Source organism: Astatotilapia calliptera, chromosome 23, assembly GCF_964374335.1.
Source record: "Astatotilapia calliptera chromosome 23, fAstCal68.1, whole genome shotgun sequence".
In the NCBI taxonomy this organism is placed as follows: domain Eukaryota; kingdom Metazoa; phylum Chordata; class Actinopteri; order Cichliformes; family Cichlidae; genus Astatotilapia; species Astatotilapia calliptera.
The window spans coordinates 31843038-31870638 of NC_137443.1; the positions used below are offsets into that span (position 1 = coordinate 31843038).

Sequence of the window (27601 nt, forward strand, 5' to 3'; positions counted from 1 at the left end):
AACTTCTAATTTCATCTGGAAGAAACTGTGTTGTGCTAATGTCTGCAGATAACCAACACTTAATAATGGTGAAGACAAAAACATTCTTTGGAATTTGATTATTAAGCTGTTAGCTAAGCAAGCACCCCATAATATGAGCAATCCACTTACCAGTCACTTCAGTCGTTTACACCTTGCTGGAACAGTGTTACACTCCGTCTTACCTTCAGAACTGCCCTAATTCCTTGTGATTGAAAAGATTCCTCAGGGTGTTTGGTCCATATTGACACAGTAGATGGTGGAAGCAGCCATAAGAAGATGACTACATTGTGGCCATAAAAAGATGAACACAGTACTCAGGTTTGCTCTGGCAGTTGAGTGATCCTAAATTTGTACCAAGGGACACAAAGTGGCAAAGGCACTATGGATCCATACTTTCATGTTTATGTCTAATTCTGACACTACCATCCAAACGTTAGAGCAGATCAATCAAGATTTATCAGACCAGTCAATGTTTTTTCCAGTCTTTGTTGTCCAATTTTGGCGAGCCCATGTGAAATTTAGCCTTTGTATCCTGTTTTAATTGACCAGAGTAGCACCGGGTGTGGTCCCCAAACCCAGTTCTGAGGCTGGGTTTGGGGATGTTCTGCATTGTTACATTGTGTTTTGATATTTGAGCTACTGTTTTCTTTTAATTCCAACAGTTTTCACAGACACGATTATCCTTATATTTTCTTCACATATTAAGATTTTGAAGTGGGTGTAAAATGTACAGCTTTTACGAGCTCACACAAATCAAGCATTATTACAGATTAAACCACTTCTTCATGCTTTTCATTGTGCTGACTGTTTTTCTATTCATTTTTTAAAAATGGTTTTGCAGGTTGGACTGTTCCTTGGAAAAAATAAGCTCTCTAGATGTGTCATTTTATGTTCTAGTTCAGTATTATAAGAATTACAATACGGTGATAATTAGTTTTAATACTTAAATACTTTTAAAGTGTTTTTGTCTGAATATTTTTTATATAATTTTACTTAATTAACCTTTAAATACAAATGTTTCGCAGCATTTACCGGTGCATGTTTACATGAATAAAGAATCCAGATCCTTCCTCAACCACATATCTATACATTTCTATGAAGTTCATCTTTGTAATATAAAACAGGACTGAAGCTGAAAAAACAGTGACTGAAAACTTTATTTTGCAGAGCAGAATATTAATATAATGACAATCATAAGCTAGATGTGCTTTCCATAGGTCTACCTGAGATTGAGCGTTTTTGTGTTCGTGTTAAAAATATAGAAAATAATTTAAAATTGTAAATTGTAAAATTGAATTTCTTCTTTTGTGTAATGTAAATTATACGGAAGAGTATTTTATATGTTTTGTGTCTTTGCCTTACATTCACAAAAAGTAAAAAAGAAAAACTTAAATATAGTTTTGACAATACATCATGCAAAGCAGAATGGCTTTCAATTCCTCCTGTGTATGGCTTTGTTTACAGCATGCAGGGAGCGACATGGAGCAGACTCTCATTCATCTGCTTGTCTTTTCTTACTGAAAAGAGAGAAAATTACAATCACGGCAATGCTCAGTCAATAAAAAAGACCTTTAACCTCTAGCATTTGCCAAATCAGCCATGATGATTTGATGTTACCTTTCCCCTGAAGGCTTGGAGGTCATGACCCAGAGTAAATATTCCTTGGCGGCCATGGAATCCAGTACCTTGTTCACATCGCTGGTGAAGCTTCCATCTACGTGCCTCTTGCTGAATGTTTCACCCCATCTTTCCATTTCAGATCTGAGTATGTACACAGGCACACAATGTAAACACTGCCCCCTAATGGTCAGTAACCCCACAGTACGGAAACCTGACAATTTAGCTGTAAAATTTGATCTGCACTGGAGAAATCATCAGTTTTTCATATGATTATTTTCATCATAAGTGAAAAGATTGTTCTGGTGTAATCATTTCCTAACTGCTTCATTGTCTCTTTGCATGGTTCATGTCTCATTGCACAGTGTGAGTAAGATATGATCAACACAGTGGAAAAGTTCAAGTGATTTATTTTGGCACAATCACAAGAAACACTAAGGGAAAAAAGCAGTGGAAAGGGGGAAAAAGGTTGAAGAAGCAAGAAGAATCAGCTGATTAGCTCGAGTTCTCTGTTTTGCTCTCCCCATCATGGTGGAATCAGACACAAGCAGGCCATTTTAGAAGGTTTGGGTATTGTAGGAGGAGATACACGTGAAGAAAAGAAGGGCGGCCTACTCTCTTCGGACTTGTCCAGACTTGAGGTTGGCAACAAAGTCTTTGATTGCCTGGTCTTTGAGGAAGGAGCTTACATCACTGGTGAAGGTGCCATCTGCATGTCGCTTCTCGCCAGCACTAAAAAACACAGACACGGACCACTTGATATGTCTTTTTTATACTAATGGAACATATGAGTCAATTATAAAGGCGCTTTCTTATTTGAGGTACCTTATATTTACACTCTAGTGCTTTTAAATGTAAGATTTTACATTTACAAGTATAAAAGATCAACTCACTAAAGACTGGCTCTGAATTCCTCACAAAATGTGTGGCTTGCTGGGCACATGTGTCAGATGCTTTGGAAATAACCTGTTTAAGGCCAATGGACAGGCAAATAGAGAAATACTTCTTTTTATTATTATTCTTATGACCCCTCTGATTTATCTGCAGAGGCTTTAGAAGGGCCAGGCCCCTAGTTTGAGAGCCAAAATGCATATAAATACATGAGATGTTAGGCTGCTTTTCTTGCATACTCCTTTACTGCTGCTACTTTAAGCACTATGTTGTATTACGTGTTTCACTTGTACAATTGAACACTACTCTGCTAGTATCCTTGGCTACTTTAAAAGATCAGTTCTAGTGTCTTTTATCACAAATTTCACACTGTTTTCACACTGACCCGCTCCTCTTGTTGTTCATCAGCCACCGAACAAAGTCCTGTGCTTTCCTGTCCTCCAGATATTTACTGTAGTCATTTGAGAAAGTTCCCTCTGAATGTCTCTTCATGCTCGACAACTCCTCAGGCTCATCATTTAATGTGTTGTCTGATTCAAAACTGCAAGGGAGAGCAAAGTAGGTACCACTGAAGTGTTTTCCATAGCATATCATATTTCTACATATCTATATAAATCTCTAGGAACACTAGGAGTATAAAAAAGAGAAGTAAAAGAAAGGGGAACCGAAAGGAAGCACTTTGTTCTTAAACTTAGCATTGTCATATATAGTACATGTATCCTTTGTCCTTCCCTTTAATCCTACATTATGTATCACTTGTTTCAGGGTCACACTAAAAAGTTAATCAACCATAGGTTCTATGAGTCAGTATCAGGTCATGTAGGAATTTACACTACAATAAAAACAGTTTTTAATTGCATTTCAGCATAATCTTTAAAGCTTTTTCTTGTTTTTTAATTCAGTTGGAGAGACTTTTTCTCATACGGAAAATATCTTCTAAAATATCTTTTAATTTCTTTTTGACGTATTTTATAGTTGACCTAGCTCTGAATTATGTTTCAATAGGCTCAGGATACTGGGGAGCTTCCCATAATGCACTAAGCATTTCTTTTCCCTCTCTGTTTTTTATACACCCCTACTGTTTAATCACTGTAGGGTCTTTACCTTACAGTATAACTATTGTTGTGAATCTGTGCTATATAGATCAAATTGAATGGAATTGTTCTTGTGATTTAGTCACAAGAGTAACACAAGGGTGCTAAAAACAGCTTTATCTTAAAGAAGCGTTTCGTTGTACCTTAAGCTGTCATCAGCATCATGCAGAGGAACCTGCCAACTGCTCTGGACAAAGCCGAGGACCAGGAGGATGCCAGCCAGGGAGTGAATGCTTTTCATGGTGGTGACCTGTAACAGGGGACAACACACACAAAAAAGAAATAAAACATTCAACCAAACAAAGAAACATTTCCCCCACCCAGAAAAAAAACCCAAGAAAAAGAACTTGACGGCTAAAAGTAAAATACCTTCTCCACTGCAACAAGATACAACTCACCTTTTCTTCTTTCTTTCCAAACACCCGCTGTTAGTTCCACTGCTTATTGCTGGTGTCTGCATCTAACCACCCTCTCTCACTTTGCAGCCTTATATATTGAAAGAAGAGCTGCATAGGTGGGTCTTTTTTCCCACTCTTAGAGTAACAGTTCCACCTATTACTCTAAACCTATTAGACACACCCATTACACACGGGGCCTGTTGACTGAATAGATGAGCCGACCGTTTGCTCATGAAGGAAAGGTGCCAGTCAAGCGTGATGCCAGCTGGTCCTTCAGTGTTAAGGTCAAACAACCGCAGTTCATCCTGTCAAACAGAAAGTTGGGGAGATGCTTTAATGTGCTACTGTGTCATTGCGATCGGAAGCAATATTTGTGGCGTCATAACTGGATGGAGGTTGTGGAGTCTTCCGTTCAGAATCAAAAGATCGGAAATCTCTCTCCCCCCCTTTTTTGCATCAGTTGCAGTTATCTCTGTTTAACCAAGCTGACTATTCAATAATAAATACACACATACAGGTGGGTGATGCTACATGACTGTCACACATAGACCAGATATTTAATTTGCTGGAAATTAAGGTTTATTAGTACAGGATCAGGGCTGGAACCTTTCACTTTGACACTAAATTTTGCTGACTTTTTTTGTGACATTGAATATTGATCATGAAATAACATTTTTTTTAGAGCACTGACATCCAGAAATATTATTCAGGTGCTGGATTTAAACATAAGCTTAGTGACAGCCCTCTTCCCCATATTTAGATTTTCCTGGTGCTGTGGATCCACGGCTGGATCAGGAGGGGTCAAGGAATCCCAAAAAGGCGTTGAATGCACAACACTACTCAGTATCAACTGGGTCTATATAATGAAGGAGAAAATCAACAAGACTGTCTTCATATAGTGTCACAGATTTTTACAAAGGGACAAGAAAACTTCAGGTATTACTATTTCATCACCGGGACCTTTCCCCCCAAGAGTTCCGATACTACATGGAACCAACTGTTTGATATGACACATATTTAAACCAGATGTCTTTGACAAAAAACTCCCACTAACCCAGGTACACTAGTTTTCACCTGAGCTACACCCAACCCACTAATGACACCATACTTTAAATACCCCTTAAAATTGAAAGTGAAGCAAGAAGATATTTTTTTCCTCATTGTTAATTATTTATTACATTAGAAAAAACTCCATTAACAGTTTTACAAATGTCATAAAACTGTATCAAATACTTTGATGTGTCTATGCTTAATACAATGCTGTAGAAATTTTAAATGTCCAAGTAGTTCAGGTTCACTAAAATATTCCATTACACTCAGTTCCCATTTCATTCTTTGCATTATTATACTTTTTCTGCTGGCCTCTAAATGACATTTTAAACAATAAATGTACACTTAATATATTTCTAGAAAAATTATTTTTTTCACATATAGGTTTTACAAGGAACCATATCAGCTTTAATTCTTAAAGAGACAGATATTTTTAAAAGAACATATTACACACTTTTTGACTTACCATTATTTTATTAAATTACAACGTATCAGATTGTTTTTTGTACCCGATGAAGGTCAGTTGGACTGAAACGTTGTGGTTTAATAAAATAACACAGAGCAAGATGTTTGTTGTTAATTCAGAGCTTTTTTAAACTAAATGAACATATCTAAAACAAGCTCTCATAGACACAGAATAACATTAGAACTGGGACAGTTTTGCACCCATTAATTTTCCAATACTAAATGAGTTTACATGTATTTTTTTGCCTATCTTTATTCATAGAAAATAAAAACAATTTTTGGTTTTATGCAAAGCACCTGAGTAGAAAGTGAGTCATGTGGGTATAGACATGTTGATTGGCAGCACCAGCGAGCCCATGATCCTTGTCTGTGTACCACTGAAAGAAGAAAGCATTATATGTATGAGTGTTTCATGACATTGGTCCCACAATTGTCTGTTGCATTTCCCAAGTTGCTCACCATGGCCTCAAAGTCCACCTGCTCCTCAACCAGAGCTTCTGAGATCTCTGCTGCCTGCTGGAAATGGACATTGTCTAGAAAAACAAACCGAACAATAAGGCAGGGTTCCGTTGAAAGGTAACATAGTGGTATGATCATGGCCATTACTTTTGTCAGTGCTGATCAAGTTGCAAGTGTTGGATCTATTTATTTTACATCAGTCTGTATGAATTTGTTGATAATGATAAGTGCTGGTATACTAATGGATTTTCTGCAATAGTATTGGCATTCAATTTAAAAAAGATGAAAAAAGTGTGCTTTACCAACCACATGTAGAAATTCAAACTAGTCTAGAACATTTCAGTTTAGTTTTCTATAACCACATTAATTTTGTTGCACTTTTCCAACGTCAGGAGATGGCTATGAGGAATGCATCTAAAACCTCCTGTTTGAAAAGGCAGGGCTGCAAATGTATTCTGTCACAGCGAATGAAAAATAAACTCTCACACTTATTGTTATTATGTTTTAGGCTTATGTTGCCCCCCAAAATTATAAAATAATAAACAGACACAAACATAGAGGCCTTGTGTTGCTCACCATCGGCTGTTCCATGAACAAGAAGATACTGCACTGAATGGAAGTTCCTGGCCCTGCCAGTTACTGTTGTGTTCTGCACACAGTCAGATTTAATTTTTATGCGTCAACAAAGACAATCGCACAGCTGAAAATAAAGGACAGAGAACTTGATATTCCTGGCTGTGAAACTTACATCGTAACCTTCAGAATTCTGTGAAGGCAATTTCATGTAACGCTCTGTGTAGATGGAATCTGGTACAAATAGACAGATAGTTGCAGATGTTATTATTTCATATCATTAATGGGATTGTAAAAAGTGACAGCAAAAGAAATACCATAATAGCGCCATTTGGAGACTGGAGCAACTGCCATTCCACACTTGAAAACTCCACTGCCAGATCCCAAGACCATGGATGTGACATATCCTCCGTAGGACTGTTGAATATAAAAAACTCATTACTGCAGATCATCTATTGTCTTGAGTACATGCCAAACACATTGACTTGTGAGTGAAACATTAACTTGCACTAAAACATTCTCAATGTGTTTAACCGTTGTGGCGTTTTTGTTTAACACAAAGTCTTCACTACTTACCCATCCCCAAATAGCAACTCTGTCTTTGTCAATGAATCCCATTTTGATGAATTCCCTTGAAAAAAAAGAGATATGAATTTAATATGGATAAGGGGATGACAAGAACTTCTGCTGATCATTGCCATCATTGACTCGTGATATTTCCGCTACACTAAGTTTCTCTCTAAATGGGAGTCACAGAAACAAGTAAAATCCAGTTTTATCAAACTTGCTGGAGCAAAGAAGGAACCTGTTTGTTTGAGATGCACTGACTTGTCTAAACTCCTCCTCACTTTCCTTACCTGGCTGCTGTTATCTGATCTTCCACCTCTTTGGTTCCCAGGCTTTTGTAAATTTCATACATTAACTTGTCGCCCTGGTAACCGCTCCCTCTTCCGTCAAAGCTAGCAACAATGATTTTCTCAGTGCTTGCCAGGTAGGTGGACCAGTTTACCCTGTAGACGTAGTTTACTTTCTGACTGCATGGACCTGCGTACCTGGAACATCAAGCACATTCAGAATGAGTTTTTTGGCCCTACTTTAAAAAGTCTTTTCGTTTTATTTTAAATGAACTCTTACACATCGATCAGTAAAGGGTACTTCTTGGACTCATCAAAGCCTGGAGGCAAAATCATCTGGTACCAGAGATCTGTCAAAAATATGAACATAAAAAGAGTAGTAGGTATAAGGCATGTAGTAAAATAAATAATGAAACAATGTACAAATAATAATTTCATGCTGGTCAGAATTGAACCCATGGTACTGCATTTCAGCCACAGAACATTAGGATGCCTGCTCAACCAGAGAGCTACATTATTTTTCATAATTGTTTTTTTTTTTTTTCATGACAGTTTTCCAATGGGCCACCTTCAGGGAAGGTTTACCTGCTTAAACCTTCTATCGTGCAAGCTGATGTCCTCTATGTTGACTGGTATTTGGACATCCACTGCTTTTTATTCAAAATGCCAAATTATTCTTTTTGTTTCCAAATTTTGCTAATGGCAGATCATATTTAAAACATGCCTGTCTTTTCCAATAATAAATATAAACAAGTATTAGTGAATGTCATTAATGTAAAAGATATTGCATATATCAGTGCCAGTATCTACCTATTGATCCATTCTCTTCCGTTTATACTTAGCAGAGTTGCAGGGGGGGCTAGAGTCTATCCCAGCTACCATAGGGTGACCCTCGACAGATTGCCAGTCTGTTGCAGGGCTAGCAACAGACTGGCATCTAACACAGAGAGAACATACAAACTCCACATAGAAATGCCCTGGGCAGATTGTGGCCTCGGGATCGTCTGGCTGTGAAGCAACAGTGCTAACCACTGCTACTACTATGAATGCTACTACGCATGAAACCCCAGTGCAAGGGGTTACACAAAGAGGATGTGGGACCCATGGAATCTCCGATACCCAGCATCCAAACTGACGGCGAAACAACTAGTAGCTCGGTGTTCCAGCATTCGGAAGAAGGAACTGCTATCACAGCTGGAGATCATTGAGGTACAACAGAAATGCTATGGCAAGGGGGAGCCAGGATGGTACGTCATATCATCACCCCCACCTGAGATTGGGTACCAAGCCCCAAATATGATGGAACAACGGGCGTTGAGTGCGAGAGCAGCTGATCTGAAATGTAAGATCATGGTGAAACTGGAAACCTGGACCCTTTCTAGCAAGTTACCAAGACTATGTGAAGTACCCCCTTGAAGGTCTACTAAAAGATGTGAATGCAGCAACAATCCCTACTGCAACCATCAACGAAACCAACCAGCTGATATACACCATGAAACGAGTGATCATGGGGATCCATGGCTACACTGTAAAAAAAAATTGTAATATAAAAGTATTTTGCTGTGTATTTTACAGTTTTTTACTGTTTTTCTAGAATATCATTAAATTTACATAAATAGACTGTCATGTTACATTTCAAATGAAAAATAACATAAAATCACTGTAAATGTAATAAAACATAATTTTCTTGTTTTTAAATATATTTGTCTGTACATATGCATATTTAGATTGTTAAAATACATTCACAAATGTATCATAATTTCACAAAATATTTGTCTGTTATTTGAAAGATTGAACTGTTAAATTCAAATGTAATACTATGGAAAGATATATAAAATGATTCTTATAAACTTTTTTTCACATTAAATAATGTTATTTAGGGCGATCGTGGCTCAAGAGTTGGCAGTTCGTCTTGTAATCAGAGGTTGCCAGTTCGAGCCCCGGCTCAGACAGTCTCGGTCGTTGTGTCCTTGGGCAAGACACTTCACCTACCACCTACTGGTGATGGCCAGAGGCGCCAATGGCGCGATATGGCAGCCTTGCTTCTGTCAGTCTGTCCCAGGGTAGCTGTGGCTACAACTGTAGCTGCCTTCACCAGTGTGTGAATGTGAGAGTGAATGAATAGTAGAATTGTAAAGCACTTTGAGGGTCTCGAAAAGTGCTATATAAATGCAATCCATTATTATTTAAACCAACTGTTAATTGTATATTTCTGTACATTTAAGTATTATTATTCATATTGCCGCATTCATTGACCTTGTTTATAGGTAATTTCATTGTTTAATCACATTAAAAGGTTCCTAATTTAATGTTTAAAAGCACTTGAAAAAGGCAAAATCCCATGTAAAATTAGGGCAACAAACTGTATTGTCATTACTGAAAATAACCGTATTTTTATGAGAAAGTTATTATCTGTTATTTTATGGTATTATTTTGGCGCACCGGCTGCTGGAATATTACTGTTTTTTCAGGATTTAATTTTTACAGTGTACAAGATGATGGAGAAGGACACTAGAGGCCAAGATCATGGTAGCACGGAGGTGCTATGAAGAAAGGGTTGCTTAATAAATATAGCAGGCTGCCCCTACCTGAGGTCATGGAAACTACCAAGCAAAGACTCACAGACACTTGAAGAGATGCTGGCCAAAGGAGGCAATAGAAGCCACTGACATAAAGATCAGGAAGCTTGCAACCATGCCTGGAGGGTTTCACCCCAAGTCCAGCACCCTAAGGCTGTACGCTAAGTGGTAGGAAGGAGGTTGGGGACAAGTGAGTGTCAGCACCATAGTCCAGGATGAAACAATGAACATCCACATCAGGAAGATGGCTCGAACCGACCACATGCTCAGTGAATACCTCAGGTAGCAGAAACCCAAGAAAGAGGAGCAAGAGGAGGAACCATCATGTAAGGAGAAGCCCCTGCATGGTATGTACCAGCGGCAGATAGAGGAGGTGGCTGACATCCAGAAATCCTACCAGTGGCTGCTGGACAAAGCTGGACTGAAAGACAGCACAGAGGCACTAATCATGGCAGCACAGGAACAAGCTCTGAGCACAAGATCCATATAGGCTGGGGTCTATCACACCAGGCAAGACCCCAGGTGCAGGCTGTGTAAAGATGCTCCTGAGACAATCCAGCACATAACAGCAGGGTGCAAGATGCTAGCAGGCAGAGGATACATGGAACGCCATATCCAAGTGGCCGGCACAGTATACAGAAACATCTGTGCAGAATATGGCCTGGAAGCCCTGAGGTCAAAATAGGAGACACCCCCTAGGGTGGTGGAGAATGACCAAACTAAGATCCTGTGGGACAAGATACAGACGGACAAAATGGCGGTGGCTAACCAACTGGACATAGTAGTGGTGGACAAGCAGAGGAAGACGGCTGTAGTGATAGAGCTAGCGATACAGAATGACAGCAACATCAGGAAGAAGGAAGATGAGAAGCTGGAGAAGTACCAAGCGCTCAGAGAAGAGCTTGAAAAGATGTGCAGGGTGAAGGTAACAGTGGTAATTGGAGCGCTTGGTGCAGTGACCCCCCAAGCTAGGCAAGTGGCTCCAGCAGATCCCAGGACCAACATCTGAGATCTGTTTCTGCGAACATCAAAAAAATAAATAAATAAACATACTAGATTTGTAATTGACCCAGATACTCTAATGAGAGGGATTTTAAGAATTTTATCTCATGTTTAAAAACATCTACAGTGTAGTGGGGTTGAGGTTTAAAATGGGCAAAGCCAACTGCATATGGTTCAAGATTATGCTTATCCGTTGCCATTGACAAAATATTCTGGCAATCTAATTGTGTAAAAAAAAACAAAAGCTTTCTGCAGGGTCGTTGTTTATTATTGCTATTGGATTATCGTTAGAGAGTATAGTATAAATGTTATCAGCTCAAAATGAAACTGATGGGGAAAGTCTTAAAGGAAAAATTATCATTTCTGCATTCACTTACTGTATTCGCCCAATTTGATGGTGCCTTGACGCATGGTTGGCATTTGAATACCAGAAATCATGCTCACAAATTCCTTGTTGTCTTCCAAAACTCTTTGCTCTACAAATGTACAAATACAAGAAAGTTATTGGAATACTTTTTTTTTTTCTGGACTGCAGAACCAGTTGCATACTGTAACTTACCTCTGTTGTTTATGTTATCCATGAGAGAATAGAAAGGAGTGCCAGGACCTTTGAGTAAGGAATATGATGATATAATTAACTCAAATGATCCAAAAACTCTAGAGAGAATAAGAGGTAGGTTTTTACGAATCAGAAAGAGAATAAAACTGACCACTGCAGCTCATGCGGTAATAGGAGGCATTGTGGCTGAAGTAAGCGGAGTTATACCAACAGTTTTCACGTAGATTACACGTCAGACACTTGGTTTCTTGTTGTGTCCGCCTAAAACACATAAAAATGCCCACATAGCAATTCTTATTGAATTTCTTAATGAAAGATAAAGGATAAAACATGAAAATCATTATTCTTACTTGTAAACGTTTCTTCCTCCTGGCTTGCCACCCTCTTCATTACTTGAAAAATATCTGAGGAGTAATCGGTAAGAATGAGTGAGGCAGGAGTTTTAAGAATGTAGCAAAGTAGGAATAAAGCTTGAAGGACACTAGTATGGAGACTTTGGAATTCTTAATTATAATCAGTGGCAATCAGACAATACCAAAACCTACATGGCCCCATGTAAAAAAGTGATTGCCCTCTAAACCGAATAATTGGTTTGGCCACCCTTATCAGCAAAAACTGCAATCAAGCATTTGCGATAATTGGCAGTGAGTCTTTTACAGCACTGCGGAGGAATTTTGGCCCACTCATCTTTGTAGAATTGTTGTAATTCAGCCACATTAGAGGGTTTTCAGATATGAACCACCTTTTTAAGATCACGCCACAGCATGTCAATCTGAGTCAGGTCAGGACTTTGACTAGGCCACTCCAAAGTCTTCATTTAGTTTTTCCTTCAGAGGTGAACTTGCTGGTGTGTTTTGGATCATCAAGATGATTTTTTTTTCCAAAATTGACACGAGCCTTTATCTTCCTTTTTCCTAGCAGCGGTTTTTGTCTCAGAATTCTCCAGGCCATTTTGTGTCTTTCGTATTGTGGAGTCACAAACACTGATTGTACCTTTATTAAGTTAGGCCTGTAGTTATTTGGATGTTTTTCTGGGGTCTTTTGTGACCTCTTGGCTCAGTCACTGCTGTGCTCTTAGGATCATTTTGGTCAGCCAGCCACTCCTGGAAAGGTTCTCCCATGTCCCATGTTTTTGCCATTTGTGGATAATGGGTCTCACTGTTGTTTTGCTAGAGTCCCGCAGCTTTAGAAATGGCTTTATAACCTTTCCAGACTGAGAGATTTGTTTCTCATTTGTTCCTGAATTTTCTTGGATGGCAGCATGATGTCTGGCTTTTGATGATCTTTTGTCCAACTCCTTTTTGTCAGGCAGGTCCTGTTTATGTGATTTCTTGATTGAGAACAGGTGTGACAGTAATCAGACCTGTGTGTGGCTAGAGAAATTGAATTGAGCTATCCAAAGATGTGATACACCACAGTTAATTTATGCTATAACAGAGGGGGCTAACCACTTTTTCCACATAGGGCCATTTATATTTTGTCTACGGAGTCCTGCACTTGAGTTCTCACTCTGCCTGCCACACAGCTAGCTGATGACCAAAAACAAAATTTGAAGACACCGTGTGCATCTATTACATTAACTGCAAGCAATTAAATGAATAGATTGGGGATGTCAAACTCATTTTACATTGCAGGCCACATACAGCTCACTTTAATCTTAAGTAAGCCAGACCAATTAAACTACATGATAAATGAGCAAAATTACAGACAAAGTTGTGGGTAAAAACAGCAACTTTTCTGATATATAACTGTTTAATTGTTGGTGGTGGCAGTATTGGTACTGGTTATGATGATAGTGGTGGTGGGGAAGGGGAGGTCTGTATCAATAGGAAACGCTGCAAAACTTGTGAAAAGACAGTTAAAACTTCAGTGCACTCTTTTAAAATTTCTAAAGCTTTTCAGTGGGCCGGATTTCGTCTGTGGCAGGTTGATTCTGGCCCCCGGGCCTTATGTTTGACAACCCTGTAGGAGATGATTTGACTTACACACTATCTGTTGTGACTTTCAGAATGTCAATAACTTCCCATTCTCCAGAAGTGATGGCTGTAGCCTTGCCCTGCATGAATACAGAATATGTGTGGGTGGTTAACATGTCACAAAAAATGATTCATAAAGATTCATAAAAGATATTGTGCAAGACAAAAGAAAGACTAGCCAGCAAAAATATTTCAGTACTCATACACCCACCCCAACCACATGATGGATGTGCTTGTATTGCTGGGTGTCACTCATGAGCAGGTAATAGCTGTTCTTATCTGTGGCAAAAACTGGTTCTGATGGAGAGAACTAAAGAACAAGCGTGTTATTATTTATTCTTTTATGCCTTTTCTGTGCAATTCATTCATGTCAGCACACATTTAATTTTAATATTAATTTTATTTCAGTACCCTGAAATAAATGGTTGTAAGCAAATGTTATCCAACAGTCAGTAGGGAACTATTTTCTGCAGTGGATTAATACACATACAGTGTTCTACTGAGTGTTTCTGCAGCACTGTCTGTTGACAGTCAGACAGTCAGAGCAACAGCGTGACTCACTTTGATGTAAGCACAATACTCGTCATTGTGGGAGTGAGTCTTTCCATGGAATGTATTACTTTAAAACATTTACATATTTAATACCTATTTAACATTTAACAGTGTAGTGACCATACCCGTCCAATCCAGCCAGTGCTTGCCACCTCCAGATGCTGTGAAAAGATGTTAAAACTTGTGTTTATTGTCGTTCTAAGCTACAGTTTAGAGTACAACACAACAGCCTTATCGGCTCAGCAGCTTTAAACCCAGAGAGCACAAAGAGACATTGTGACTGGGAACTGAATTTTGAAACTCTTTAGCCAACAAATTAGGAAAATCTCTAAATGGCAGGGTTGCTCTTTCACATTTTTACATAAATGGAAATAATTAGCAGCCCTTTAGCTAAGTGGAATGCCACAAGAAACTCTGCTGCACCAAGTTAACACTTTCGACTAGCTTTTGTCACGGTTTATATGAAGATATTCCAGAATAGATTTTTAGATCTTTAAAAGTTTATTTTATCCACATGTATTACACTGCAGCATTTACATACATGACTGTATTTAGTATATAAGCCTGGACTACAGAAAATATTTTTGGACTAGATTTTTTCCTTATAAGACTAGGGATATAGGATGGAAGATGCATTCCAGATCATATTCTACTTCAGTTGTGCAAATTTCCAGTGGATTTGACATACATAACCATTGAGCTCTAAGTTATTTAGAGTAAATCTAGGGATATATTGAACAAATAGTCTTTTGTCCATACTTTAGATAAAAAGATCAATTTTTTATGTGATTTAACATGAAGCATGTCAAAAAACTCTAGTCTCAGTCAGCAAAATCTTAGCGGTTTTCACAAAGTTATGGACTCAAAGGTAGGAAAAAGTACTGGTTTATACATTTTTGTTTTACCTCATAAGTATTCCATGTGAATCCATTAAAGCTGTAGATCTGAAGGATGAGATGGTTTTGTACTCTCTTTAGCCACTGGACAGCTAGACGCTCATCACTCACCCAGGTTACAGTAGACAAGTAGTGCTCACTGAAGTGAAACAAAAAGAACAGTTAAAGTTCAACATTTTGTTTTTGGATATTTGTGGAAGAAATGATATATTAGAAAGTGTTAGATTACACTGAGCCAAATGAGTCTGGAACAACAACTTCAGAGATTTTTGTTGCATTGTCAGTGTCCACGACAAATAGCTTCACTGTGGGATTGGGAGTTCCTGGCTGCAAAGACAAAAGAATATAAGATAACAGACAAAAGCCAACACTGATTACTGATGTATGTCTTCAACAAAACAGCAAATGTGCTACCTTTGGATATGGAATAGAAACAGTGCTGGGGTACTGGTTTTCACCATACCACGAGTATTCAATAGTGTGGACCCCGGTGTCATTAAACTCAGCGTAAGCCAAGTTCTTTCCTCCAGGTGACCACCAGAGACCTTGGTTGGATGAGAACATTTCCTCTGGAACGATGAACGTATGAAGCTGTGTTAGAAGATCTTTTACAGCTTATGGAGTAGTAAAGCAGCATGGTTTCATGTTGTCACAGTACAATAGATCGATAGATTGATATGTGTTTGGGGTTTTTTATACTCCTTGAAATGTGACTGTAAAAACACAAACATTCTTCTAAATGAATGGGAACATTTGAGGCCTGCTGCTGTCTTAGAAAATCTAAGACAGAAGAGAAATGACTGATATTATAGTGTAAACATATTTTTTTAAAGTACAGACATATTAGCAAAACATCCTTTGTATGCATTCTACTGTACAGTAATTAGTCAAAATCATCAATTACATTATAATAAAATATCTGTCATGAAATGCTGTGTGGCAGGCAGGAGTAGGACCCAAGATGCAGGCACTCAGACTCGAAGGATGAACTCAAAAAACTCAGCTTTATTTGCTGACAGGGGAAAGCATACAAAACTGAACTGGGAAATATAAGCTTACACTTGACGGCGAGGCACACGAGGAAACACACAGTTTGAGGGACAACACAACACTGACTCAGAGAAACACAGGGTTTAAATACACTGGGAAGTAACGAGGGGAATGAGACACATAAGGAGGGCACAGCTGGGAGAAATCAGGACTGACGAGACAAGCAAAGCAGGACGCATTCACATAAGACACGGACCTTCAAAGTAAAACAGGAAGTATGACACAGAGACGCAAACTTGACACGGTGGAGACAGCAACTAAGAAACACAGAGACATAAACCATAAGGCAGAGGACTCTAAGAACCGAAAGACACAGAGGGAAACTCAAACATGCAGACACAGACATACACAGAACAGAGGGGACACAGAGAAACACGAAGGGCAAGGGATCGAAACTAGAAACCATAGAATAACTCACACAAGTACAAAAATACAAAAATCACAAAGAACTAAACATGCTGGGTCAGGAGACCCAGGGCCCTGACAATATCATTCAAACCAGAAGGGCACTCGGTCTAAGACCATACCACTACAGTGCTCAAAGACCAGCGTTGCTCCTTTGTCCTTGCTCTGCATTTCCACTTCATTAATAATTAAAAAAGTTTGACAATAAAAAAACAGAGACTGTTCACCTACAAAATAAAAATCTCTCCTTTTGAAATGTGTTGGTCTCAGCAGTAAGGCACAACTTTTACTTTAAAGATGAATGTTCTACATTTCTGGTCTTTGTTATAGTTTAATACTGCTCGGTGGTTGGTTACAGAGTGTTCGCTAACAAAGTTTGTATCTTCCACTGCAAACTACTGTATAGGTAGTTGCATAATATGCTAGTAATCAAAGCAATCACAAGGAGGTTGTTGGTGCAGCAACCTATTTAGAACGGATTTAAAAAACATTTCACCCAAACAATGGAAGCATCACACCAGCCAGCAAACACCTCTCCATCTGAGTTTTTGCTTTTCTCACCAAAAGATTCCAGTGAGTTCACAACTGATCTGAGGCCTAAACTTTGTATGATATCTAAATGCTAGTCAAGTATGACATCCTTTTTATTACTAATTGTGGCGGTGGCGTAGTCTGTGCCGCTGCTGCAGGGGAGGCGTGATGAGCTGATGCAGTTTCGGTGTGCCAGCCTGTATTTTCCCACAGCGGCGCCACAGACCATGCCCCACCACACCCCACCACACTAATGTTGTCTTTTTGTGCTTGAATAATGTCTTTATGTACCTGTATTTATCATATGGTATGGTCTAATATTAATATAAAATGGTTTATTTACATGTGATATTAAAATTTCAAATGTCTGTATCAGGATACGTATAGAGTTGATCAGGGTCTCGTCCTGGAGACACAGCTACTTGTGTAACAGTAAGAAGCAAGTTTCCTCATGCAAACACTGAACGTAAATGACTCATATATCTTCCACTTACCCTCATAAACCCAGTCTGGGATTCCATTTAAAATCTTATTTTCCTCGCCATTGAATGTGACTTGTTGTGATGTAGAGTTGGGGCTGGTCTTTATATACACATTATTGTTCCAAACAAAGGCCTAGAAAAACAAATAAACAAAAGTCAAGAGACAAAACCCAAATATATGGATGGATGGGAGGACTTCGAAAAGGTTGTACATGATAATCTTTTACCCACTTCAAAACAGAAGTGTCATTCAAAATTAAGCCTGCAATCATCTGTCTTTCCCTGAACTTACCAGTTTGTTCCCTTCAGGGGCCCAGGCAAAGTACTGGACTTTATCAGGAATGTCAGAGGGTGTGATAAATGTGCTGAAACAGATTTAAGCATACATTTTACGAGGTGCCTGTAACTGAAGTTGTGAATTATGTCGGTGATATAAATATATATTTAAATAGAGGAAGCCAAAACCTTCTTTGTAGTTGAAAAAAAAAGTTACTCACTCTGACTCCCGGTCATAAAGTGAATATGAAGCTGTAAATGAATGTCTCCACAGCTAATGGGACAAAAACAAAGTAAGGTAGTTTATCATTTAAAAACTTTGAATATAAATCAGTTTAGAAATGAATCAGATGTGAATAAAGGTACTTTACCTTGGAGTAGTTGCTCATGAATGCAACGTATCGGCGGTCAGCTGACAGCTGGTAATCATAGGCATTTTTGTCTATCTGTTTGTTGAACAGAGAGATTGTAAGCATTTCATAGACACCTCCTCAAAGTCTTGCATACAAACAACACAGCATCTGTATGGAAGCTGTGTGCTATAAGCTTTAAAAGAAGGCTATGGATGCACATGAGAAGGATGTCTTACAAATCTGTCTTTGCTCAAGAAGTCTGATATCTTGTCTGTTGCGACGTCATAGAGGAACACTGAGCCTTCTGACGTATGCAGATATTCATGATCTATGGTGGAAGATGAGAAAGATGAAAGCACACCCTTAAATATTCTATTTACAAGGGAAAATGTGTGTTAAAGAAGAGAGTTACTAAATGACTGATTACTGTGATAAAAGGCAGTTGACACAGTCATATAGATGACAATCTCAATATGGACCAAAGTTTTCTCATGATTGTTAAATTGAAAAAACTGCTACTACTACTTTATGGAAATGAACTTTAACTTGCTGTAGTGCTCTAATCTAGCTATAGCTACTACTTGATTTATTCACATGCTACAGTTATGCTTAAACATACCCAAATGTATGGGTTAGAATTAGGGTTAGACCCTATGGTAGGTTAGCTCTGAGAGGGTTAAAACCACTGGTACCAAAATCATAGTAGCACCAGATTTAGCACCAGGGGTTAGTTATCCATTGGGAACATGAATGCAAAAGTATGAAAAAGTGCTTGTGATCCATGTAGATGCATGGACAAAACCAGCTTGATATTTCAGAGAAAAAAGGTGCTGTTCTGGTTTCAGAACAAGTGAATTAGGCAAGTCAGAGCTGTCCTTATTAATATTACTGCATTCTAGGTTATTTGGTTCCATATACTGGGTAACTAAATACGTGCCAATAATTTCATGTGCCTCAGTGAGTCAGTAACACAAAGTGGATTTTTGGAGATATAAATTATCCTGTCTGATAACATATTTACAGTCCGGGAGACAATAACTCAGTGTCATCATGCCCCACACTTTCTTTCTTTCTTTTTTTAAAAATACAGGTTAATTACATCACCCACCAGAAATCCACCTCATGTTGTAGGATTTGGGTTTCAGTGAGCTGTTGAAGACGTCCTCAAGGGTGAAAGATCTAATGCTGACCTCGTCGTTCTTTTCTGAAACACGTGTTTGGAAAGCACTTGAAGATCACATGTTACAGATATAATATCTAGCCCCCCCCCCCCTCCCACACACACACACACACACTCACATTATGATGCTCAGCAATGAGATAAGCTAAGAGCTGTAGAGGCTGTAACTGATAACGGCAAGTGGGATGTCGCTTACGTTAATGTGTAATAATGGAAATTGTCAAAGTGGGTACAGAATGGGCTTGGATTTAAAGGTATGCATATGGGGTGTCAGAGAAACGTCATTGCGACTTTAATCACACTTATAAATGTGACTTCGCTCGTTTCTTAGGTGGCAACGTGACTCCCGATGAGCTAAATGTTTTCTTTCAGTGTTTATAGAGAAGTATTAAGTGACAACGGTCCAAACAACGCGCAATGACGCGCGCATAAAATACTTTCTGACAAATGTGTTTAACGGTAAAGCAGAGATGACGCCAGTGTGTGAAGCATTTAATAACAAAGACTCACCATTAAGAAATATAGCCGTGGGGACCGCTATCAAAACGACGACCACAGCTGCCCCAAAAATTCCGAGGAGCACCTTGGCAATGGAAACCTGTTCGAAGGGACAAAAGTCAGAAAGTGCAAACGGTTCCGTGTGAAGCATTCCATACGCATAACAACGACGTGTGAGTATTAACAAACCACCACCAACCATTGTTTCTGGCCGTAAAGTGAAGTATACAACCGATATCGCTCCGAATCACAACTTCATCGATCCAGTGCCACACGCGCAGAGAGCAACAAAGTTATGTGACACATTGGTTTGTTGTTAAATATTATCTCAGCTCAAGTTTCAAAGGTGACACAGAAAATGTTCAGCGGAGTAAAGTTCGTCAGGTTTTATGATGCACAACAGTTTTGAGGAAGTATGTTATCCAGCTGTTCCCCAATTTGTCCGCTATTCAGAAAATTGTTCCTCTTATTCAGCATGTGGACCAAAATGCCATTTCACTTAAATATAAGAACACATATCGTGTCTGTAAACACTTTTTGTTTTGTTCAAGGCTGCAATTATCAGTTTAGTCTGTTACTTTGTTTTGCAATTGCCTGAAATGACAAAATTAATATCTTGTTTGATTAGTTATTTTCCTGTTCATACAGAAAGAGAAAATTATGCTTGTTAGACAGGGACGTTTGCCAGGAAAAAAGGAAAAAACGGATTAACGGTTTACAACTATGACTAAACAGAGTGTAGAAATAAATATTAAATAACGTCATTTTACCTCTCAGGACCTGGCGTCCACATATGTGGACATCACATTTTGGGTTGTCTAGACCAAAATACAAAATTTTGCTCTACAAGGGCCCGATATCCACATACGAAGACAGTATACTACCACTGTTCTATCGAAATTTAAAACGAATGTCCTCATATGTGGATATCATTTTTCCCAGAAACAAAAATCAGGTAAAAAGATAATACTTTGTTTTTACATTCATCAGGTCCCAATCAGCCCAAATAGCAAAGAGAAATTAAAAATGCATGCCATGAAAGAGTTAGGAGGTTAAAGAAAACGGATTATTTTCATATATTATGAACTACAAAAGATGATCACATAGCACCCAATATATATTAATTCCTGCAATTGTGTTATTAAATACGATTTAATACTGTGAAGGCTATTAAAAAAAACAAAAAAGCTTAAGCCAAACTGTACTTGAGCATCCTTATTATGTGCCAAAATCTATTAAAAATATTTCACTGCTTTGATAGCCAGATAGTCACCATTGCTATCACTGGCTATGCTGCTATTGTGGCTAACTCAGTCAAGCTAAGTTGTAGCATTATATATGCAGTCCTGAGAGTTCATTCATAAAAATCAAACAAACACAAGCTATTCATATTGAACCACCATCCTGTATGACAAGGAATAACTTTTTGTTAGCTCTCATATTGCACTGCATATGCTGTCCACCACTTTACATGACTGTCAAAATTATGTCTTAGATGCATCCACCATATAGTCCCTTCTGTAGTGCATGGTAAGAGTCCCCAAGCCGTATGCAATGCAATAAGTACGGAGGAATGAAAAAGTTATTTAAAAAAAAGTGATTTTACATTCTCTGCTCAGATGTATTTTTCTAACAGCTGTACAAATAACACTATTTATTCTATATATGTACACACACACACACACGTATATATATATATATATTTTTTCTTTTTTTTCAGTCAGTGTGACTCTCAGAAATACAAGTTTAGGGTTTTTTTTAGACATTATTTCCACTGACTGTGCAAGTCTTCCTCTTTGCACACGACACTGACCAGTCTGAAAATGCTAAGAGCCCATTAAAGGCTTAACAAATATAAAGCTGTGCCTTTATGAGGAATAGACATCATATTCTGCACTTATTTTCCTCATACCGGACATCCTCAGCAAACAAATAGACAGTGGATGTCTTCCCTAATGCAGCATGGCTTGTTTGAAGAGTGTTACTTCACAGATGCCTCCATTTAGCTGACACTCAGCCTGACTAAAATCGTTTATAGGTGTCACTTTATACGCATTTAGTCTTATTGGACAGATATAGCTTTGACGTATGAAGGCAGAGAGTGAGGAAAGAAAACATGACAGATATAGAGCAAAGTTTGAACCGCTGGTCATCTGAATCTATGTACAGTTGTGTACTGGTGGATTTATAATCTAATGCAGGATTTTGATACATGGAAATATTGCAATGTCTTGACATAACAACCATTTTTCAGTTTAAAGAAAAGTGAATAAAAACAGAGAAAACAGGAAGTCATTAATGTAAGATAAACACTGTCACCGAGTCAGATTATTTTTTCAACTCTCTTTCAACTCTGCCCTGTGTTAAATAAAAATTTGTTATATAGGGCATGAGACATTTCTTTGGAGGGTGATTGTGCTTGACCGCAACCAGCCTTCTAATAAAAGTGTGCCGTCTCAGGGATAAATTGAGAAGCTGGGCCTTGACTTAAACAGATTCTTTGCTTCAGGTTGAATAGCCTTGAAATTTGGGAGTTGTTTGGAGGAACTGTGAGGAAATCACTGCTGTTGGAAATAAGCCAGTGAACATTTTGTAAACATCCTCACTGCACTGACGTATCAACTTAATCAGGGCTGCCCAATCCCAGTCCTCGAGAGCTACTATCCTGCAGCTTTTAGATGCATCCCTACTCCAACACAGCTGAATCAAATGGTTTGATTACCTCTTCAGCATGCCATCATGTTTGGCAAAGGCCTGATAACAAGCCATTCATTTGATTCGGGTGTGTGGGAACAAGGATGCATCTAAAAGCTGCAGGACGGTAGCTCTCGAGGACTGGGATTGGGCAGCCCTGAACTTAATGATACGTCAGTGCAGTGCAGCAGCTCATTTAAAAACCACTCACACACAGATACTTCAGATTATACACTACAATTACTAATGTTGTTTTGCAATACAAATTTGTATTTCAGTTTGAAGCTATAAACACTATAAGTGGATAAAGGACTGGATACTGATAAACTGATAGATCATATAAATGTTTTACTGCTGTAAGTCCTGTAACTAATTGTATTTACTATTACATATGCACAGTATATATGCACTGCTCAAAGAAATGGAACCTAACAAAAAATAAATGAAAGGTAAATCGCATAAATCAAATAGTGGATCTTGGTGAGTGAACTATACAAAATGAAAATCTTTAACATACATGTGAGCAATGTTCCCTCTAATTTTTCATGTGTCTGAGCGAACACACAAACTCCCTGAGCGGTCCCTTGGACCACTGTGAGCAACAGCAGACAGTGTGCACTGTGGTCACGCCAGCATCGAATCCATCCAAGTTACATGGTTTATTAAAACAATCAAATTACAGCATTTACATTTATGTTAGACTACTTTTAATTAACTGCCTTAGCCCACTTACGATGAAAAAAAAATCTTGTTCATGACCTGTGTAGGATGTTAACACTATTGGAAGTACCAAAAAAAAAAAAAAAAAAAAAAAAAAAAAAAATATATATATATATATATATATATATATATATATATATATATATATATATATATATATATATATATTTGCAAAAGAATCTGGCTGCAAAATAAAATACAGTATATAATGACCAATGTTGGGCAATTTAATTATATAGTTACTTATATAGTTACTTCTTCAAAAAAGTAACCGAGTTATGCAAACAAAGTTTTTTGCAGCTGTTTACCTAAAAATGCAGCCAAGGCGTTTTTTAAATAAACATTTAAAACTATTTACAGAACAATCAGGTGTTCTGCATCAAATTTGATGCCACAAAAATTATTTGTGCCACTCCAAAAAACAATTTCTGACCACTATGAGATAAAGGAGAACAACAGCCTGATACCTGCAGGCCTGACAACAGGAGATGTATCACTCCTGTAACACCTGTAACATTCAGTAGTCCATTGTTCTGACACACACAACAAAACTATTGACTACACTACACACTAACAAGATTTGCGCTAAATGTCTCAAATCTCTCATATCTCAAATATCTCAAAACACCTCCGTCACTCCTAAAACTTCCGCCCTTCCTAAACAATAAATGCCATGTTGCCATATCATATTTTGATTGGTCGACATGGTATATTTTTCGACCAATAGGAAAGGGTGGGTTTGTTTGGTTTTGTTTTTGCTCACAGGGGGAGAGCGCTTTCCTTATAAAACGCCGTTTACCGTTTCTTCCGCAGTAAATATAAACAACGATAGTATTCAGGAAGAAAACCAAACATTGCATATATTTGTTTTTATCATAACTCTGGTTTTATGTGGCCTATCAACTAGAGATGGACCGATCAGATATTACGTATTGGTATCGGTCTGATACTGACCTAAATTACTGGATCGGATATCGGAGAAAAATAAAAAATGTAATCCGATATGCATCACGTGATAGAGCGGCTGTGGCATGCGGGACCTGTCGGTGGTTTGGATAGCATTTGGAGCTTCGCTAGCAACCCGGCATTTCATCTCCGACAAAGTTATCCCCGAGAGAAGTAAAGCAAGTGTGTAAGTCCATCTCTGAATGTTTGTAAAGCATTCCTGCGTTAAGCTTAACAAGCGATATATGGAGCGACTGCCTCTTCTTGCTGCTACTTCAATCATGAAACTGCTTAATGATCAGCTGATCGGCTTTTCTGTTGCGAGTCCATCTCTCTGGTTTGTTTTTGGCCCACTTTGCACCAGAAAGAGGAAACCAGCGGCTAAACAACAGCAGCACGTTTAAGCTTGATCAGCTGTTGTTAGAATTTATTTATTATTACTTTCTACTCGAGGATCTTTTTCTACGTAGCTGACGCTGGTAACTGTGCAGGGGCGGATCTAGCAAAGTTTAGCCAGGGGGGCCGATAGGGCATTAACAGGGAAAAGGGGGCACAAAGACATACTTTTCTTTCTTATTCTCATTTAAAATGTCTAGCTTTTAATAAATAATTATCCGAATCTTACACCGAAAGTTTTAATTTGATGTAAAATGAATAGAAGTCAATTACTGTATATAGTGACTATTAAGTCTAATATATATACCCTAGTAAGCTATAGTACTTTTTCCTTTGGGAAGGTACCATCTGTACAGTCTGCAATTTTGTTGAAGAAAGATGTTGAATCTATTTAATATTTCTTGAAAAATAATTGATTTCTGTGCATTTTTTTTTTCACACTGCATCAAATTAAGGTTGATTACGTTGATTAAGCATCATGAGGTGGAGCGTGAGGGGTGGTTCCCTATTTTTTATTTATTTATTTTTGTTGTTGCTGGGAGTTGGAACCCTATTAGTTAGGTTGCTTAATATTTACGCTAAGTACTCTTTAAAATACCAGAATAGGGAGGATGGTGTAGGTTTAAGTTTATTAGATTGATCAGTATTGCTGAACTATAAATGTTTTTTTTTGCATATAGGTATAACAGAATAGCTTTAGTGTAGTTGTTGTTTTAAACTTGAGTATGAACTTATACAAAATGCAGCAAGATATTTAAAAAAAAAACAGTTTTATTGATTAAAACACACTATATCGGATTCATATCGGTATCGGCAGATATCCAAATTTATGATATCGGTATCGGTATCGGACATAAAAAAGTGGTATCGTGCCATCTCTACTATCAACACAACATTTAAAACTGGTATAAAGTCCACACGTTTTCCGTCAATTGTTCCGTCTGTCCTGCTCACATCTCCAATGGTTGTACACGTTATTATTAACGTGGCTTCACTCCATATCATCCACGCCGCTTTGCTAGCTAAAACACCGTTGTCGGCACATAAGGACGCTGCCATAGCCTGTCAACGACGTTGTTTAGCTGCATACTGTATATACGAATGTGAATCGCATTATTGGCTGGACTATGGCATCCCATAGGTGGCATCGTTCTAATCCCTTACGGGAGCAGCCAGTCATTTACTGACTAACACTGCAAAACAGAATTGTTAACATATTAATTTTAATTTAAATTCAGGTTGGATTTTTTTTGTGCACAACGCAGATTTTCTGTGCGCAGAGACCGTGCCAGCAATTGCGCACATGCGCAGCTTAGAGGGAACATTGCATGTGAGTTAGTAGTGTTGTGTAGGGAGCCGTTGACATGTCTTGAAGTTCTCCAGAGGCCTGATAATGAACTAATCATTTGATTCAGGCATGTTGACCCAGGTTGATATCTAAAACCTGCAGGCGCTAGAGGCCTGGGGTTGGACACCCCTGGTTTAGAGCATCAATAAGCTCTCTCTAAAGGACAGAAAGACCTCATGCCAACCTCATGGAGTATCATTCTGACAGTTTAGTCAGAAACATGCACAAGTAGCCTAGTGGAGGTAATTTTGTAGGCTCTGCTAGTGCTGCTCTTGTTCTTCCTCACACAAAGGACAAAATACTGGTCCGGGTGTTGAGTTGATGCCTGCCTTAGCCTATTTACACTCTTAAGACTGTGCAGCGAGATGCAGCAAACCTTCTAGTACCAGCATTTATTGATGTGCTGTACTGGAAATACTGGACTACCTCTGAACCTAAATGGGCAATAGTGACAATGACACTAGCAAAAAGCAAAACTGGAGAAACGTCAGTCAGAAAGGCCTCTCCAATGGCACAATATTGTCATGTTCAATTGCACCAAAGGAAGTGATGTAATTTTACAGCGAATTGTTGTAGAATGTCACTTTGGTAAAATAGTTCAAAAAATCTTGAGCAACTATATTCACGTGAATAACTGAACACAACATAACATTATGAAATGACGGATAGATTGTGCAGTTTGAAGCACCAGTATTACGGTTTTATCCACTGCCATGTTTCTTTATTTGAACTATATTTGGAGAATCACACTAAAACATAACTGAAAAGTAAAATACAGTTAATAATAGCATAAAACCAAGTTAAGACCCAATAAAATATAATGAAAGGAAACAAAAAATAAAAATAAAAAACACTATCAATAAGAGTTTCCACAGAAAGACTTAACAAAAAAGTTATCATTTGGTTCTGAGCTTGTGATTGAAGACAGCGAGGAGCAGTATTTTTTTTTTAAAGATAAATTGAGATAAATAGTCTGGAGCTGTTGAGCTGATGTGGCATTCTTAGAGCAGACAGAACCGGATCACTGTAGAAGGTTCCATGATTACAGATTCTGACAGTCAGACACCTAATTGTTAGAATCTGGAAACACTGCAGAGAGGATTGGCTAGTTTTTCATGGGCACAACCAATGACTGTATGGGCACAACCCACAAATGCATTTTCCTCACAAGTATGGCAGGAATTCCAACAGTAATAAATTTATTGCTAAGAAACATTGTTACAACAAAGAAATAAGTGACCAAACAGAAATTCTCTTTTTATGCTAGGTGTGTGTGTGTGTGTGTGTAGACAGAGAGACATTATTCTTTCAAATCCATGCACCTAGATTTTTTCACAGCATAATTACCTTCATAGCAGCCAGTGTGTGTCCTCGATGACCTACAGCACTCTCAGATGCTCACTGATTTCGGTGTTTGGCTCTGAGTGTTGGTATTTCCCTGTTATGATAAAGTGGGACCTCCCACCCCAGATGTTGGTTCTGTTAAGATACCACTCCACACTAAGCCATGGACATAACGTACAGGAAGTAATGTCTTTTGCACTGTCCTTTGCTCTCACAGTTCTCTAGCAGCCTCAGATATTTTGCTTTTCATTTGTATTTCTTTTACTGAAGTTTTACTGAAGAATGAAATGCCGTGAAGGCTGCTCACTTTTACAGATGTGAAATCTCATCTTCTATTTGTTGATATTTTCAGCTTCCTGTCTTGATTAGATACACATATTCTTATGATAGTGT

At 38.3% G+C, this 27601-nt stretch overlaps 2 protein-coding genes across 4 annotated transcripts; both read right to left on the reverse strand.

Moving 5' to 3' along the window:
* Nucleotides 1-1159: 1159 nt before the first annotated feature.
* Nucleotides 1160-3873, reverse strand: LOC113016425 (glucagon-1-like). Its single transcript, XM_080297693.1, has 5 exons — nucleotides 3767-3873; nucleotides 2915-3070; nucleotides 2254-2370; nucleotides 1639-1782; nucleotides 1160-1538 (listed from the first exon to the last, which is right to left on the reverse strand). Exons 1-5 carry the CDS (start codon nucleotides 3862-3864, stop codon nucleotides 1514-1516), a joined length of 540 nt encoding a protein of 179 aa, XP_080153819.1. The 5' UTR covers nucleotides 3865-3873; the 3' UTR covers nucleotides 1160-1513.
* Nucleotides 3874-4116: 243 nt separating this feature from the next.
* LOC113016664 (dipeptidyl peptidase 4-like) lies at nucleotides 4117-27259 on the reverse strand. Of its 3 annotated transcripts, none has more exons than XM_026159658.2 (27): nucleotides 27212-27259; nucleotides 19774-19861; nucleotides 19192-19287; nucleotides 18320-18411; nucleotides 18102-18176; nucleotides 17952-18004; nucleotides 17747-17819; nucleotides 17467-17587; nucleotides 15401-15555; nucleotides 15216-15313; nucleotides 14996-15125; nucleotides 14216-14251; nucleotides 13750-13848; nucleotides 13548-13618; nucleotides 11913-11966; nucleotides 11714-11823; nucleotides 11563-11610; nucleotides 11381-11479; nucleotides 7703-7772; nucleotides 7426-7620; nucleotides 7145-7199; nucleotides 6886-6985; nucleotides 6744-6802; nucleotides 6572-6644; nucleotides 5996-6069; nucleotides 5834-5913; nucleotides 4117-4326 (listed from the first exon to the last, which is right to left on the reverse strand). In XM_026159658.2, the coding sequence occupies exons 1-27, from the start codon at nucleotides 27215-27217 to the stop codon at nucleotides 4251-4253; spliced, it is 2286 nt and encodes a 761-aa protein (XP_026015443.2). In that variant the 5' UTR covers nucleotides 27218-27259; the 3' UTR covers nucleotides 4117-4250. The 3 variants fall into 3 exon arrangements, with proteins under 3 accessions (XP_026015443.2, XP_080153817.1, XP_026015444.2); XM_026159659.2 differs by lacking the exon at nucleotides 27212-27259 and adding an exon at nucleotides 19961-20117 and having other exon boundaries at nucleotides 4118-4326; XM_080297691.1 differs by lacking the exon at nucleotides 27212-27259 and having other exon boundaries at nucleotides 19774-19935.
* Between the last annotated feature and the right edge of the window lie 342 nt (nucleotides 27260-27601).